The sequence below is a fragment of the Rhodamnia argentea genome, chromosome 3 (genome assembly GCF_020921035.1).
Source record: "Rhodamnia argentea isolate NSW1041297 chromosome 3, ASM2092103v1, whole genome shotgun sequence".
In the NCBI taxonomy this organism is placed as follows: Eukaryota; Viridiplantae; Streptophyta; class Magnoliopsida; order Myrtales; family Myrtaceae; genus Rhodamnia; species Rhodamnia argentea.
Genome location: NC_063152.1, coordinates 13,341,199 through 13,358,149, shown reverse-complemented (window position 1 = coordinate 13,358,149; position 16,951 = coordinate 13,341,199). Strand labels below are relative to the sequence as shown.

The 16,951-nt window shown below is 37.4% G+C and overlaps 2 protein-coding genes across 5 annotated transcripts; both read right to left on the bottom strand.

The window, feature by feature from the left end:
- Positions 1-7,161: 7,161 nt before the first annotated feature.
- LOC115757031 lies at positions 7,162-9,310 on the bottom strand. Its single transcript, XM_030697109.2, has 2 exons — positions 7,983-9,310; positions 7,162-7,884 (listed from the first exon to the last, which is right to left on the bottom strand). The coding sequence occupies exons 1-2, from the start codon at positions 9,308-9,310 to the stop codon at positions 7,866-7,868; spliced, it is 1,347 nt and encodes a 448-aa protein (XP_030552969.2). The 3' UTR covers positions 7,162-7,865.
- Positions 9,311-11,346: 2,036 nt separating this feature from the next.
- On the bottom strand, positions 11,347-16,337 carry LOC115757032 (DNA-binding protein DDB_G0278111). Of its 4 annotated transcripts, none has more exons than XM_030697110.2 (8): positions 16,179-16,337; positions 15,005-15,070; positions 14,865-14,917; positions 14,710-14,774; positions 12,038-12,129; positions 11,882-11,953; positions 11,616-11,764; positions 11,347-11,576 (listed from the first exon to the last, which is right to left on the bottom strand). In XM_030697110.2, exons 1-7 carry the CDS (start codon positions 16,179-16,181, stop codon positions 11,726-11,728), a joined length of 390 nt encoding a protein of 129 aa, XP_030552970.1. In that variant the 5' UTR covers positions 16,182-16,337; the 3' UTR covers positions 11,347-11,576; positions 11,616-11,725. The 4 variants fall into 4 exon arrangements, with proteins under 4 accessions (XP_030552970.1, XP_030552971.1, XP_048132583.1 ...); XM_030697111.2 differs by having other exon boundaries at positions 14,865-14,914; positions 16,179-16,336; XM_048276626.1 differs by having other exon boundaries at positions 15,005-15,113; positions 16,180-16,311.
- Positions 16,338-16,951: the final 614 nt, after the last annotated feature.

The following is a 16,951-nucleotide window of genomic DNA, read 5'->3' as shown; positions in this document are numbered from 1 at the left end:
AAATATGAATTATATTTGACTATTTAAAATTTAAAATAATTTTTTATTCTTTCCCATATATTTATAAATTTTAGTTTCTTTCTACTTTACAATATATATTCTGTACACATACACACACACTTCATATATATGTCATTACAAATTGAAGGATTTTTTAGTGGGTGAGTTTTTTTTGGTCAAAATATTGGGTGAGTTCAAAGAAGGATTTTGGGGTAGTATAGTTTATTATTTAATAAATATTTTATTAAGAAATGATGGAAAAGAATAAAAAAAATGAAAAAAATTATATGAAAATAAAAAATAAGTAAATAAAAATGAAGTAGAAGAATCCAAATTTTAAATGGACAAATTCGAACTTGAAATGTTCTTTCGAATTCTCGAAAAATGTAGGGCAATGAAATTTTTAAAAAAATATAGAACTCTCCTTCTCCTATGTATCTTTCGTAGTTGCAAATGGGAATGATCATATTTTCTCTTACTAGAGTTCGCAGTGAATTATGAGAGATTCTTATAGTTTTTGTTTGTGCATTTCAAATTTATTTACATCGATATATATAAATACCAAACATGAACATAATGGGATATGAATATATTCGGCTTTATTACTATGATTCACCAAACAATGGACAGGATATGACAAAATCTCTAGATTTCATATCATATCATATCATATCATATCATATCCTATCCAATGTCATCCTGGCTAGAAATCTTAACGATCAAACGCAACCATTGAGTATTAGCATCATAAGGGGTGCCTATAGTTGTAATATCAAAGTGTCCATATTTTTTAAGTAGCCTCTCTCTATATAATGCTCTTGAGTAAGCATTAGGCCACCATAACCTCTTATGATTTTAACACCCAAAATAAGAGTAGCTTCTCTAGTCCCTCATATCAAATTTAGGAGTCAAGAAACACTTTGTTTCATCCACAACATTAATGCATGTACCAAAAATAAGCATGCCATCAACATATAAGCTCATAATCATAGATTCACCATAAACAGTTTTTGTGTACACGCACTTATCAACTCCAATAGAAGAAAATTCATTATTAACTAGATCTTGATCAAATTTCTCGTGCCATTACTTTAGTGCTTGCTGTAATCCATTCAAAGATTTAAGGAATTTATAAACTTTATTTTCTTGACCAAGAACAATACAGCCCTCGGGTTGAACCATGTAAATATCTTCTTCTAATCACCATTCAATTTTAACATCCATTTGGTGAATAAGAAGTTTGTAAATAGAGGCTAAAGCAATCAAAACAGAATAGATGAAATTTTAGTTACTGGAGCAAAGGCATCAAATAATCAGCATTTTGTTTTAAATAAAACCTTTTGCAATTAGTGTTGCTCTATATTTATCAATGAAACCATCAAGATTAAATTTTCTTTCAAAAATCCATTTACAACCAATCAATATTGCACCTTGTAGCAAATCAACCAATTTCCAAGTTTGATTTTGTAAAATAAAATCAATCTCAATTTTTATTGCTTCTTTCCAAAAACTGCTTTCTCTAGAAAAAATTGCTTCAAAATAGGTTAAAGGATCATTATCAACGAGATTAGTATAAAAATCATCTCCAAAAGAGGTTTCTTTCCTTGGTCTTTTACTGCTTCTCAGTTCATCAATTGATTTTTCAAAATCATTTTTATGAAAAGGTGTATGACAAATAGTATCAGTTCTCAACAAAAAAATATGTTTAAAAATTATGCATTCTTTGTCTTAACAACTATATTGCTGTCAAGCACAACACTTTTCAATACAAGAAATCGATATGCAGCACCATGTTTTGCATAATCAATAAACATGCATTCAGATGTCATAGAGCTTATTTTTCTTTTCTTAGGACTAGGAAGCATAACCTGCGAGGCATCCCCACACTTTCAAATACTTCAAATTAAGACAATAACCCTTCCATAATTCATAAGGCATTTTACTATTTTTTTTATAAGGTATTCTATTTTGGATGTGACAAGCAGACAATTTGGCTTCTCCCAAAAAATTATTAGGAGCTTTAGAACTGACAAGCATATATAATTCATCATTTTATTGTCCTAATTTTCCTTTCAGCTACATCATTTGATTCTAGAGAATACAGAGCAGTGGTTTCATGAATCATTCCTTCTTTTTCAAGAAAAAATAAATTAAGCAAGACATATTCACCATGTATATCTGATCTAAGTCGTTTTATGTTTTTATTCAATGGGTTATCTACTTCAGCCATATATATATAACGTATCAAAAGCTTCATTTTTATGCCTAAGCAAATAAACTTTAGAAAATTTAGAATAATCCTCAATAAAAATCACATAATATTGTTTACCTCCTCTAGTCATAGTTTGTTTTAAAGCACCTAAATCAGTATGAATTAAGCTCAATAATTTAAATTCTCTATTTACGGAAATACAAGGCTTTTTTTTTTGTCCAAAAAATACAAGGCTTTTTAGTTAATTCTGTTTTAGCACATACAATGCATTTATTAAAACATGTGTTTTTAATCCAAAAAATTAAACCTTGTTTTTACATTTTCTTAGCATAAGGAACACTAATATGTCCTAATCTATCATGCCATAAGTCAATAGGTTTAACCAAATAAGCAGAAGAAGTAGCATTTTCATTGATAACATTGGAAACATTTACAACAAAAAAACCATAAATGGCAATAACCCTTTCCCATGAAGACATTATTTTTTATCATTACAGTCTTGTCAAATTTGAATGACACCTTCAGCCCAGCCTTTCCCAAGAGAGCTACGGAACCAGGTTTGCCCATATATTAGGGACCTGCGATACATCGTTCGGTGCCAACGTCTTGCCGGATGTGAGCTTGAGAAGAACTTTCCCTTAGCGAAGGACTTGGGTAGTTCTCAAATCGCCAAGATAAATAACCTCTTCTCCTTCTCCTCTTGGACTATAGGAGGAAAACTCATTTTCATTTGCAAAAATATGTCTGGTAGCACCTGAATCTACCGCCCATTCTTCCACATTGGCCACAATGTTGGGTTGGGAAATGACCGCAGTAGTTATATCATTAGAGTCATTTAATTCAAATAGATTGGCTTTTGGTTTAGCAAGATTGTCATTTTCCATTATTCTTTTTCTACACTGGGCTCCATGATGACATGGTTTCCCACAAACAAAGCAAGATCCATTCTTTTTGAAGGTTTGTAATCAGATCTTTTGTTATTATACCTATTTTGGCTATATTGAGGTTTACCATGCACCAAATTTGCCCTTGTAGCAATCTGCTTAGCCCTGGCAGCCTTGGTCTCCTTGCGGGTTGTTTCTTCAATGATGATATGCACAAGCAGATCTTTTAGTAACAGTTGCTTGTCTTTGTGCTTTAGTTGTTGCTTGTAGTCATTCCAAGATTCTATCAGCTTTTCAATCAGCACTCCCACAATAAATTGTTCTTGTAAATTGATGTTTTCTGCCTTCAAGTCCTCCACCAGCTTATGATATTCATTGATTTGCATCTTGACTTCCTTATCATCATACATTTCCCATCGATAATAATTTCTGATCACAAACTTCTGTCTACCCACATATTCGGCAGTGTACTTTGTTGTCATGGAGTCCTATATTTGTTTTGCTTCTTTGTATGAACAGTAGACATCAAACAATTAATTAGAAATCGTACTAATAATTGTGTGTCTACATACCTAGTTAGCGTGTATCCATTTTTTTTTTTTTTTTTGCATATTATTATCAATTGGTTTGGGCTCCACAAGTGCGAAAGCGACTCCATGCACGTATAGAGAAAACTCTTTCTTGCCATTTTTTGAAGTTGTTGTCATAAAAAAAAAATTCAATCTTTGATATGTCCGGAAATGGTTTGGCATATAACTTTGTGGCAAAGATGACAGTGCAACTGGATTAGTAGTGGCGATGGCAGCAGCATCAGTGGTAAAGATAGTAGGTTCAGTTTGAGAACCCGTAGGGACTATCCTTAAGATTGTTGTCTGAAAATAAGTGCGTTGGAGAAGATGGAAAAATAAGAATGAGAATATCTTAGGCATGCAAGCATTATCCTTAAGAATAATTTCACATCTCAGAGTATGAAACTTAATGCGTAAGGCTGTAGTGGCTATCCTCCTAAAATACAACAGATCTTCCCTTATATTCCACACAGAATAAATAGAGGGAACATAATCAATGACGTTATAGTAAAACTCAGCTAATGAAGGGAAAGAAATAAAGGAATATCTTTTATTTTGATATGTTTCTATTGTAATAGAAAATTCTCTTTATAGGCAAATAAGGAAGAGAGATAATACAGAAACAAATCAAATCAACGATACAAGGCCGTTTCAAATTGTTTGCATTGATTGCAGCCATAATTACCATTAAAGCCGTTACAAAACAATTGAATAATACACAAATCGTAGAAATATCCAACATTAAGCTCGTTAGAAAGGATTAGGGGTAAGGCAAGCCATCCATAACAACCCCTTCCCTGAAATCTCTAAGACATCAAGGTTCACTAACCCTAAGTTACTTCTGCACATTACAATACTCTGTGAAAGTAATCTGGCAATAAGTTCCTAAGCAAAATCACTTGTTAGTAATTTAGGAAAATACAACAAGAAAGTAAATATTATTTTAAAAAACATAAATGATCAAATTACGCATCTACATTTTGCCTTCTTCACGACCATTCTCTGAGGCATTCAAAACGAAGTGTCATACATAAAAAGTTCTTCATACGTGCTAGGACCATACAGTTTGGATATGCCCAGAATTTCTTCTCCTTACAAGCTTTGGTTTTATAGGGAGATGAGAGCTTGCAAGTCAGAAATTTTAAAGCTGAGGAGGACGGTTGTTTTCATTTTCCCACATTGAATATCTTGTGAATCTTGGATTCTAATCAGTTACGTTTTTGTTAAGCTAACCCTCTAGGGCATTTCTTGTCATCATCGTTATTTCCGCATAAGATAATTATTTAAAATACTAAATATAATTGTTTTTGTCTTGTCCGGGCTCCATTTGTTTTGTGAAAATAAATGATGTGGACAATTTTTTTCTAAAAATTATAAAAAAAAATAACTTGTACAAAATGAAAGTTTCTATGAAAATGTTTTCTAAATCATTCATTTTTTATTAAACAAACGGATCCTTAATATGAGTAAGATTCAACATCACAACCCATCCAAAATCTATATCGAGTTACCGATTCATTTAACCTATTTTAAGCCCAATACTAACTTTTTATGATGTGATCATGAACATCATTTCCCCTCATTTTCGAAAACGCCCAAACATAGTACTCCCAGCAATATGTTCATTAGAAGGCCTAATCTTGTGACAAAAGTACAACTGAATCCTCAAACTTGCAAAAAGTGCAATCAAGTCTTAAAACTTGTCAAATTAGTGCAATCAAGTTTTCCCGTTAATTACATTCAACTTGGTTAATGAAAAATTATCAATGTGGCCTTTTTTTAATGTTTTCTCTCTTCTATGTGGCAATGACATGACTAAAACGACGTCGTTTTGTCCGAATCTAATTTTTGATATAGTTTTTATTTGAATTAATTGAAAAGATAAGCTAATTTTTTTTAAAAAAAAAGCAAAAACTAGAATCAAAGACGCAATCCTCGCCGCCGTCACCCCATCACCGCCGGAAAGGGCCACCGATGGTGGGGATGTGGTCGGCGAAGGCCGACGACCCTCACCGTCCTCAAGCGAGGGCCCGCTGGCCCTCGTTCGGATCGGGCAAGCGTCGCCGATCATTGTCCAGAGATATATTGGCAGCCACAGATCATTTGATTGGAATGTTGCCAACGTCATTTTTTTTAATTGTATTTTTTATTTTAGCTGATTTATAAGTTAATTTTAAAAATATATATTAAAAATTAGATTCGGACCAAAACGACATCGCTTTAGTCACGTCATCGTCATGTAGGAAATAAAAAACATTCAAAAAGGCCTCATCAGCATTTTTCGTTAGATAAATTGAACGAAATTAACGAAAGACCTCGATTGAATCAATTTGACAAATTTTAAGACCAAATTGCACTTTTTACAAGTTTTATGAGTTAATTACAGTTTCGTAACAAGTTTTAAGACTTCTGATAAACATATTCCAAACAAAAAATCAAAATCTTAAGACCAACATTCACTAAGCACAACCACTTGCGAGCCTCCACCGTCGCCCGGCCATTGAGCCTTTTCCATCGTCAAGCAGTCGCCGAGCTACCCATGGACCATCCTTGTCTCATTTCTGTTTCGGTTCTATCTCCTTGAGCCATGTCACGCTCAAGAAGGGCCTTCCCGAGAGGTCCCCAAGCTCGACTTTTACAGGGGCCGCGACCTCACATCTCAAATGCATCTTTCTCGAGGTTGGCAGCCTCAAAATTAGTTTATGCTCCAGAGAGAGAGGGAAGGTCGTGCGGAGGGCTGTGAGCTATTGGGGGCGCTGTCGACCTTCGCAGTGGTGGTCTACCATCTATGTAGCACCAACACGACACGGGACACGGGACACGATACGACACGACACGCCGATACGTGATTTCTCAAAAAATAGAGAATTCCGACACGCTGGGACACGTTATATATTAAATGTATATTTTTATATATACATAATAAATTATTATTTTTATCAACTCCAAACATCACAATATGTCCCTTACCCAAAAAAAAAAAAAAACATCACCATATGTCTAAATGTCATAGCTATTTCATATTTGACATTCAGATATAATTGCTTTGCGGTAAAAGTAAAACCGTAAAACTGCTCGATGACCCTACATAGTAGCTTCAAGCTCATAAGACCACAACATATTCTAGAAAAATGTTGATGAAAAATGTTAGTCAAAAACTAGATAAAAAAAAGAAGAAGGAAGAAGTAAGTATCGCAAGGGTAGAGGGTTGTCATCAACCGTCCAAATTTTGTTCCAAGCAAAACCACAATGCTCCAGCAATCCACAATTGCCAAACTTCAAAGTTAAAAAAGAACTTGAATAAATATGTTCAACATTGAGTTCCTAATATATGTTGGATCATAAGATGCAGAGCACATAACGGAAAAATATGGGAATTCCTCCCCTCACTACTGTAGGGGCTTAAAAATGCATGTAGTAAGATAAAATACAAGCAACAATTAAATGAATTGGGTCATTCCCAAATTTCCTCAAACGCTACAAGTTGAAGAACTACATTTCATTCAAATACTCCATAAAACTTGGAGGGGAAAAAAATACAATCCATAAATTCCACCATTAAATTTAACAATTAACCACAAGTGGAAAACAAAAAACAAACCCCATTTCATCATCAAATACAACAAAAAGTCATTCATCTACGTGATCCGCTTCTTCTGACAAAATGACGGATTCTATATCTGGCTCATCAAGTGAAAGACTCGCAACTTCAAGCACCCGAACATCTTCAAACGTATCAAACGCATCTCCGCCAATATCCCACATCTTGGTCTCTCCTTCGAAATATTGTGGCTTTTTTCTTGATAGAAGACGAAGATTGCTATGAATGAAAACCAAATCTTCTGCACGTCTTGGGATCATCTTGTTTCTTCTCGCTGAGTTTATAAAGGAGTAAGTACTCCAATTCCTCTCGGCACAAGATGAAGAAGAAGGTTGAGCAAGAAGCTTTAAAGCTATACTTTGAAGCATAGGTGTACATGCACCATGATCAAACCACCAATCCTTAGGATCCATAGTATACCGCTCTTGAATGGAGTCATAGTCTTGAAAGTGCCCACTTTTGGATGCAAAGTCTAGATACTCCTTATTCACCTTTCGACGCTCATCCTCCGTAGGAAAGTATTTCCTCATGCATTTCTTTCTTTGTAGGTTAATATCATAATCCTTGTATGGAGAAACTCGAGTCGGATCTTCATTGAGTCATTGATCACTATAAAACCTTATTCAACAAAACAAAATAAGTAAAAGAAGTATTATATTATCATATCAAAAAAAGAAACTAATATAATAATAATCTCATATGAGTATAGAACTTACTTAGGATTCAACGAATGTGCCAAGCAATGAAGTGGAGTGTTGTTCTTACTCCAACGATCCAAAAGAATTGCATGAACCACCTCATAAAATGTAGACTCCTCGTCTAAGCTTTTCACTTCATGCATATATATAGCTTTCTTCACTTTTTCAATCATCGAATCCCACATATCATAAACCAAGTGAAGACAAGGCATGTCGGTGTCACAAATTCTAAGCATATTATAAATGGGAGCCGTGAAGGAAAGTATGTAATCAATTGAATCCCACCAAAGATCATCCAACAACTTCTCCTTGACAAACCTAGCCCTCCCTTGATTATCATCTCGATAGATGCTCCATTTCTCACAAATAACCATGTTTTGAAGACCACTTTTTATCAACTTGAACCTCCTAAGCATCACAACCATTGAAGCAAAACGGGTATCCGCCACGGAAAGTAACTTCAAGGGAACAAACTCGTTGTATATTACCAATCTCATAGAATGGTTCATAATGAAATTTTTTATTTGCATAACATCATCAACAATCTTTGTAATCCAACTACACTCCTCATATACAACTTGATTGGTCTCCACATTCTTTGCGGCACAAATGTTCTTCAAAGCTAGATTAAGGGTATGCACCACACAAGGAGTCCAAACAATAGATGGAAATTCATTCTCAATGAGTTGTCCCGCAGCCTTACAATTTGAAGCATTATCCGTAATGACTTGGACTACATTGTCATGCCCGACTTCATTGATTACTTCTTTCATTAAGTTGAAAATGAAATGCATGTCCTTCCTTTCTTCCGAACAATCAACTGACTTTATAAACATAGCATTTCCATCCGACACCGCCATAAAGTTAATTAGTGATCTCCTTTGTGAGTCACTCCATCCATCACTCACAATACTTACACCCTTTTCCTTCCACATGTTTCTGAAAGGTACACACAAGCTCTCAATATTTTTCTTCTCTTTTTGCAACAAAGCAGTCCTCAAAATATTATATTTCGGTGGGACATACCCCGCAATGTTGTGATTAGCGGCATATGTGAAAGCAGATTGAAAGTAAGGATTCCTTGCTAGATTAAACGGCAAGCCCGCCGAATAAAACATCCTAGCAATCTCATGATCCAAATGTTCCCGTTGAGTCATGTTGAATGCATTCTCAATGGATCCTTTACTCCCACTCCCACTTCCAATCTTTCTTTTCCTAGAGTCAAAGGATGAATCTATCCTATCAACATTACCACTAGTAGCTGAAAAACTAGAAGGGGGCAAAGGCACATTTCTTGGCACATTACTCCTTAATCTAACATTGACTCCTTCATCTAATCTTTCCATCTCCAAAAGATCTTTTTTTTCTACTTTTCGGCATTTTGCAATCCCTTTTCGACCTATCATCAACAAATGGGCCCTAACTCTCGTGTATGAACTCTTAAAATCCTTTTCACAAAAATTACATTTCCAAGAGCAATTCCCACCCGCATTGTCATGTTCAACCAACCTAGTAACATACCTCCACAATGGTTTATTTAATTCTCCATTGGTGGATGTAAGTGGTTGTATGCTGGAAGTGCTACTGTCCATGATTGATATTACTCTACAAAAAATACAATCACAAGAACTATAAATTCAACAGAGTGATGGCAAAAAACAAAGCATTCCACAAGCACAAGCACTGCTAAGTGGCGGTGAAAATGACTAGAGCTGCATATAAGACTTAAGATTCAGTTCCATTAACATTGAACTATTATTTTGGCAGAGAAAACAAAGGAAGGCGCAATCGGATGGAGTTGGTCATAAAAAAGTACATTCGGATGGCCAATAACGGTTGCAAAACGCAGCCCTAATCTCCATACTGCTAAGTTTGTTGAAATTCAAACACATCACAAAAAAGCAACCCCAATCTCCATACAACCAATACCGATTGCGGACCTAAAACCACAGCTTACCAATTCCAATGAGCAAAGCAAGGAACCATAAATCTCCAGAGGATCGTAGCAACATACGAAATCACCTTACAAATGGGAAGTAGGTAATGGCATTTCACACAAGATATAAAGCTTGACGGATACATGAAGTGTTGCACTATAAAACCTGAACAAGCGGGCGAAAATCGCAAATAAGATGCAATCCTAGTCTCTCTCTCCATCATTTTTTAAGAATGAAAACCTCGACTCGATCAAAGAATTGAAATTCACGATGAATGGGTTCCGTCACACGGTAGATCTTCACATCTGCTAAATCCTCTCCATCTTCTCATTAGTTCTTCATTACAAACAAAATGCTAGGAAAAGGTCGGATTGGAGTGAACAAGACAAAAGAAGTAAAAAGCTGAACCTCCGAGATATTCATCTTCTCGCTCATGAATATACGTGTATTAAGCCGTTTGACTTAGGAAAATGAACTGCAATGACAAATGACAGGAAACAAGTATCTAAATCCAACCGACATCTCATTATTCTACAATTTCTTGTTTGGGAAAGAACGAACACAAATATTTACAAAAGAATCGGCTACAATGTATTTTACAACACAACGCTATTCGCAAACCTTTACTAATAATCTAATAATCCACAGTAATTATTGGAATCAAAACCAAGAAATTTACCCGGTTTTCGTGTGCAAAGAAACGAACTTTCTTGAGTGACAACGGCGACAAGCGAGGGAGACAATCGCGAGGACCGAGAGGAGGCGAGCCGAGTGCCCAAGGCCGGCGAGGCGAACTAACAACGCGAGCCGAGGACACGGCCTCACCAATCCAGAACTTAGTGGCGAGTTGAGGAGTGAGGATCGTGAGTTGAGAACCTCGGGCGAGGCCGGCGACCACAAGGCTACGAGCCGTGGGCGTCGAAGGGAGTCAAAGTCGACGGATGAGAAAGCCGCGAGAGAGAACGAGACAGAGGATAATCGCGACTAGAGAGAGTGGACAGAGGCAGAGGCTTGAGGGTGAAAAGAAAATTAGGTCAGATTTGGGGTTTCTTTGACATCACTAAGAATTTTCCCATCTTACCCCCGGACACGCGAGTCCCTCGCGTGTCTGTTACGCTGACCAAGTGTCCACGCTTGGACACGCGTTGACCGCGTGTCCGAGCGTGTCCGGCTGTGTCCGGAGCGTGTCGGACACGGCGGAGTGTCCGACACGCAAAAAACCTCCCCAAAGGAGTGTCCGTGCTACATAGTCTACCATTGCCCCCTCCACAGTTCACCTCTGTCGGTTCATTTTAAATCCATCGTGACCCATACCCTGTGGGCTTTCACCTGTTCGAACCTATCTTGACCCACTTCACAAAAGTTGAACCCATCCAATGAATGTGAGATCAAAAGTCGGGTACATGACCCATTTTGCCACCACTTAACAACCACTTCAACAATAAACATGCAAAAGAAATATCTAGCCTAATAATATGACTTATTGCCAAGTGCCCAACACGACCACCTCAGATGATCCTGCAAATCCACAACAGGCAATGCATAATCCTAGTAAGACAGCTTTCTTTACTTCGAAGACCATTATACACTCTTCTATGTTGTCCTCCCTTAAACGTTCGGAGAATATCTCATCTATAGTATTCACCGTATTGAAGTCAATTCAAACTGCAGGAGGGTTTGGACCAAAGCAACTGGCTAGATCATTACAGGAGGGAATGTATTTAAAATACAACTGGCTAGACCATTACAGGTAAGGCAAAAGTCTCGAAGTCAAATTAATCACAAGGTACAGGCAAGAACTACTCTCGATTCTTCAGATCTCCGCTAATCATCATCCTCGAGGACATTACGACGCCTCTGGATCTGGGACAAAATCATCAACCAAAGCAACGTCAAGCTTAACTATTCTCGTTACTCACACCTTGAAACTAATCCTTTGATTCACAAACACAGCACAAAGAAGACAAGAAAGGAACTTACAGTGACTTTTGTCTGCTTAGTTGTCTGGGTGTTAATCTGTTCCAGCAGTGATATGAGTCTCTCTTCAGAAACCTAACACACAAGCTTTCTGTAATTCACAAAAGATTTGATAACATAATGGAACGAAGTCATCTGACCAAGAAGCCTCAGCCATACCTTCTCAACTATCTGACCCATTTGAGCGGCACGCAGTACAACATCTTCAACACCTCTGGCCTTCTCAGGCTTCACCAATGCAATTCTAGCAACTGTCCAAATTACAGCAGTTAAAAGGAAGTGAAAGTGAGAAAGCTCGGACATACATCTCCCATTTGTTCATAGCAGCTACCAGGCAAGAAGTCTATTCTTTAATTAGTTCACAACAGATATAACCTCATTTACTCGGTAACATGCCTACATCTCAATCCTCCACAATGGCCCCCCACAAAATAATATCCTTCAATCTCCAGACAGTTACTGTACAGATCAAAATAACTTTCAAAAAGAGAAATTTCAAGGGCAGCTAGAGACTTAAAAGAATTGTTATCTGTGATGTAACAAAGTGAAGTGACATCTTTAAGCGGTGTGAGATCCAGTCACCTGACCCGCAAAAAACCAGTGACAAAGTTGTACATATCATCGTGCAACTTAGGGTCCAAAAATCAGACAAGTGAATATCAGATAACGTTAGAGCAAGTTCAGATGTCTACCCACATCGACAAGTAGATATGCAACTACCAAATGCATTAGAGACTAGATAGCCATTTCCCAGCATTCTTCAAAGATTTTCCTCCCCGCTGACGTAAGTATTTTTCTTGCTGGTAAAAGAGACTTTCCTACAGCTGCTAGGCTTTGATACATATAACAAGAACTCACACTTTCTTGATTTAAATCTTCAACCAGGAGCAACTGCTTCTAAAGTATACATCTTAGATTCTGAAGATTTTCAAAGAATTCAAAAGGAACGACAAAACTGCCCAGATGACATCCTTAATCAAACCAATGAGGTCTAGTATGGTTTTTCAAAAGAAGTAGTCACCCACCATCATCTGACATCTTTAAATTACATGAAAACAAGCCCTTGGCGGTGAGAAGCGACCATACACAAAATTTTTTATTTTTTCCAATATGTTCCATTTCCATTAAATTGAATGCAAAATTTAAAGAAGAGGTTAAGACACCTCACTTTACTACCCACGCCACATCAAAGTACCACAGTTTGATAATTTCTTGGATATGATTTCTCATGAAGTGCATATCTTTGTCGATATGCATTTCAAGTATTCACATGAAGAGAAATGCAAAGATCATAGCTTCTTCTGAAAATCATTGTTCATTACCCTTGTCAGGGTCTTTTCTTCAACCCCAAATGATAAATGAAGAACATTGACTTGATATCTTGTGTATCTTTTACACAGTATAGAACATCTATTTGTATATCCTTTCATGCAAATAGCCAACAATAAAATGTGGTGCTATGCCTATGGTACGTCAAATGTTAGCTTTCTAGGTTGCCTAAAATAAAAGTTATCACAACAGAGTAGATTTCAGTTCTCTATCTCACAGCTATTATCTCAGAGCTAGTACAAATTGTGTGGATTTAGGCTTGAAGGTGTCTAAAGAGACACCAATTCTCATGTAATGACTTCCTTTCCTCCATTTTGGTGTTCCCAAAGACTTGCCATATGGGAGTTTTGAGTTGAAGGAATTGCTGTTTGCCAGGAAGAATGGCAACAACGCCTGAAGAGCCATGGAAACTCACAAAGAAAATTAACAATGAACCCGTGATCCTTCTTTTTTTTTTTATGTTGGTCAAAACAGTGAACTAGAGTTGAAGCGGTGCAACTTGCAAAAAAATTCAAGAGTTGAAATGGTCAATTCTTGAAATTGCTTTGATAAGTAGATTGTGAGTGTAATCACAGATTCTCAACTAACCCACAGCAAATTGAAGAAGAAATGAAGGCTAATCCTTGAGGATGAGGTTTCAGGGATTTGAAAAGAAGTTGGGTGATGGACTTAAACGTTATTTATTTTAGATTTGTTAGGTGTCAGTTACTTAGAAGATAGTTAGCTTTTGTGTTTGACAGACATAAAAATAGCTGCAGATGAAGTGGCAGCAGCTTTGACCCACAAAAAACAAAAAGTGGCAGCAGCAGAATTGAAGAGTAGACTTCAGTGCTTAGTTATCTCTCATGGCCCTCATCTCCTCTATTCCCTTCCTTTTCCCCTGACATGATCTCTATCCATATCTTCTTCCCTATTTCACTCATATATCTGTGTTCTCAAATGCACATGATAAAAGTGCCTTTTCCATGGTTCTCCTTCAACTTTGGCTTCCCAAACATCAGGAATCTCAGAATGCATTTTTACCATAAGCAATCACTGCACTTTGTTTGCTGAAAAAATTGCAAACATTTTCATCAAATAGCAAATAGATTCTGCATTTCAAGCTGTCTAACATGAGAGGGATCTTCTTGATGACAGCCTGACCTCACGAACACACACACACATACACATTGAGAGAGAGAGAGATGATGACGAGGAGGAGGAGGAATAATTGTCTATGAGCCCTAAGTATCTGTTAAAAAAAAAAATCTAGAGGAAAAAGGAGAAAATCTAGAAATCGAGATATCCTAATTTGAACAGTAGCATAACATACAAATGGATGACTGGTCTAAGAAAACACAGACCAGGTGGGGGGCTTATCCAGGCCACCTGCAGCTTCCAATACAAAGTAAAACTCAAGCCTCTAACAGATAATAGTCCAGAGGAGAAGAAACTAATCGAAAAAACACCAGAACCCTTCCATACCAAGCATATTGTTCAATGAAAATGCTTTTTGAACTTACGCCTTTCTCGTGCTTCAGATGACAAAATTTGACTAAGCATCATTTGCCGTCTTTCATCTGCCTCCCTAAAATATTTTGTTGGAAGTCTTAGTCCAAATAATGCTCAGAATGCCAAATCTGAAGAAATAAAGAAACCGATAATTCACTATAGTAACCTCTTTGCTTCATCCTGGGCTTTCTGCTGTTCAGGGTTATGCTGATTTCCCTGTTATGTGCATGGGATTCAATAACAAATGAAAAAGAATAATCCACAACTAAAACACAATTGAGATACAGTTCTAATCAAGGTCATTACCATCCCACCTTGAGCCATAAGCTCCTGCATTCTTCTCTGTCTAATTGCTTCTAGCTCAGGATCAGCCTGAACATAATGCCAGCTAGTTGTTAGATAGAAAGGTTTATCCGGGAAATATATATAAGTGACATAGCATGAAGCTGACTGTAAAAGCGAAACACTGCAACTGAATCTAAACTCTCATCAGTATGGAAGTTAAACAGTTCAGCTGATAATTTTGGTTCCGACTTCTGAGGGAAATCGCGTTTTCTGAGTTCTCCACAAGCGACTAGCAAGTGTTTTTTTTTTTTTCTTAAACAGAAAAAAAGACTTCTGAGTTATCGTTAATAGGTGTTGGAGAGGTAAGCAAACATTAGTAACCAGAATTATTAAGAACAACGCCATTCAGCAGCAAAATGTGTCCTTTGTAGATGACGGAAATATAAACAAATTAGCAATCCCTGCTATTAACTCTGCAATAGCACAATTTTGAATGCGTAGCACGAGGAAATTCACTTTCAGCTCCTATTTGAATTTCAGCTCCTATTTGCGGGGACACCCATCAGAAGGAACCCAATTGTCAGATTGATTGACCACAAAATTAAAACCAAGAATTATTCTCTTTCTCAGCAACTTCCCACGTGTGAAAGAAGATCATCTTGGATAGAAACATACTCAAACTGCCACCATCCAAGAATGCAATGATATTATCAAATACAAAAATATCCATGTCTGAGTACTACAGGCGAAACCAAGTTGTGCCTTATCACTACTGCACTATTACAAGTTATAAGCCAACCAGAATTCAGGGCCAAACGGAGGAACCCCAAATTCCGACGGGACAACCAGAAGTTCCTCGCGAGACAACATTAGCACAATTCACACGATCCGAGATGGACATTATCAGCAAGAGGCAGACCAGAAACTTCATAATTAACAACACTCCTTCCGGTAATGAAGCAAAGCCTGCGACAAGAAGTTCAAAACGAAATTGTGGAAACCACACGCATCGAGACTCCCACGTAATCGCAGCCAAGAGTGGTTAGGTTAGGGTTTTGCAGAAGAGAAAGATGCCTCCAACTCGAACTGATTCCCAAACACACCGAACCCCGTTTCGGGTCAATCAGAGACGACGCGGAGACGACGGAGAGCGAATCATCCACGAACAAACGAAGAGATCACAGAAGCAACGTACCATCGCGGCTCAGGCAACGCTCAAGCCGAATCGACTCGGGCGGGTTCAGGCGGCGCTCGGCGTTCACAGCTCCTACTCCAATCTCGCGTTAACCCGGCGCGATTTATGATTCTCTTCGGGGAAAATGCCCAGCCAGGCCGACGATCTGCGCCGAAACATAAAAGCCTACCGAGTGGAGTCGAATTTACGTATGTGCCCTTTGGTGTTCGAGTGGACGTTGAAGTTGTACTGCTGTCTGACCCAAATTCCTATAATTGTTGTTTTTTCATTTGCGCCAAAGAAATTTGCATGATTCGATTTGGCTGGATTCGCATGTAATTCAACCCAAGCCCAATCGATAGGTTTCGAAAAATCTCAACCTAAATCCGTACCAAGAAATTTCATAACCTTTTTTTTTTGTCATAATAAACTTTTCATTAAAACCTAACTCAAAGCAAAGGAGCCCGACAGGTGGGCTTCAAGACAAAGTAAATCCCAAAGAGCAAAAGGGGGAGAGGAAACCTAATCCCGAGGTAATACATTTTTCCTATGATTTTTAGCTATCCAATCTGCAATCTAATTAGCTTCTCTTGACACATAGGATACCCGACACTTAGGAAAATGGACTAAAATATCCTTGCATCTTCCGATTGGCATGTGAATTTCCCACACGGTTGTGAGTGGGCATGAGAGGGCTTCCACAAGGGGTTGACGGTTTGTCTCTATTTGCACTTCATCAAACCGAGATAGTCCTCCAACATCTAGAGCTTCGACTTCTTTAGATTGGAGAGAAA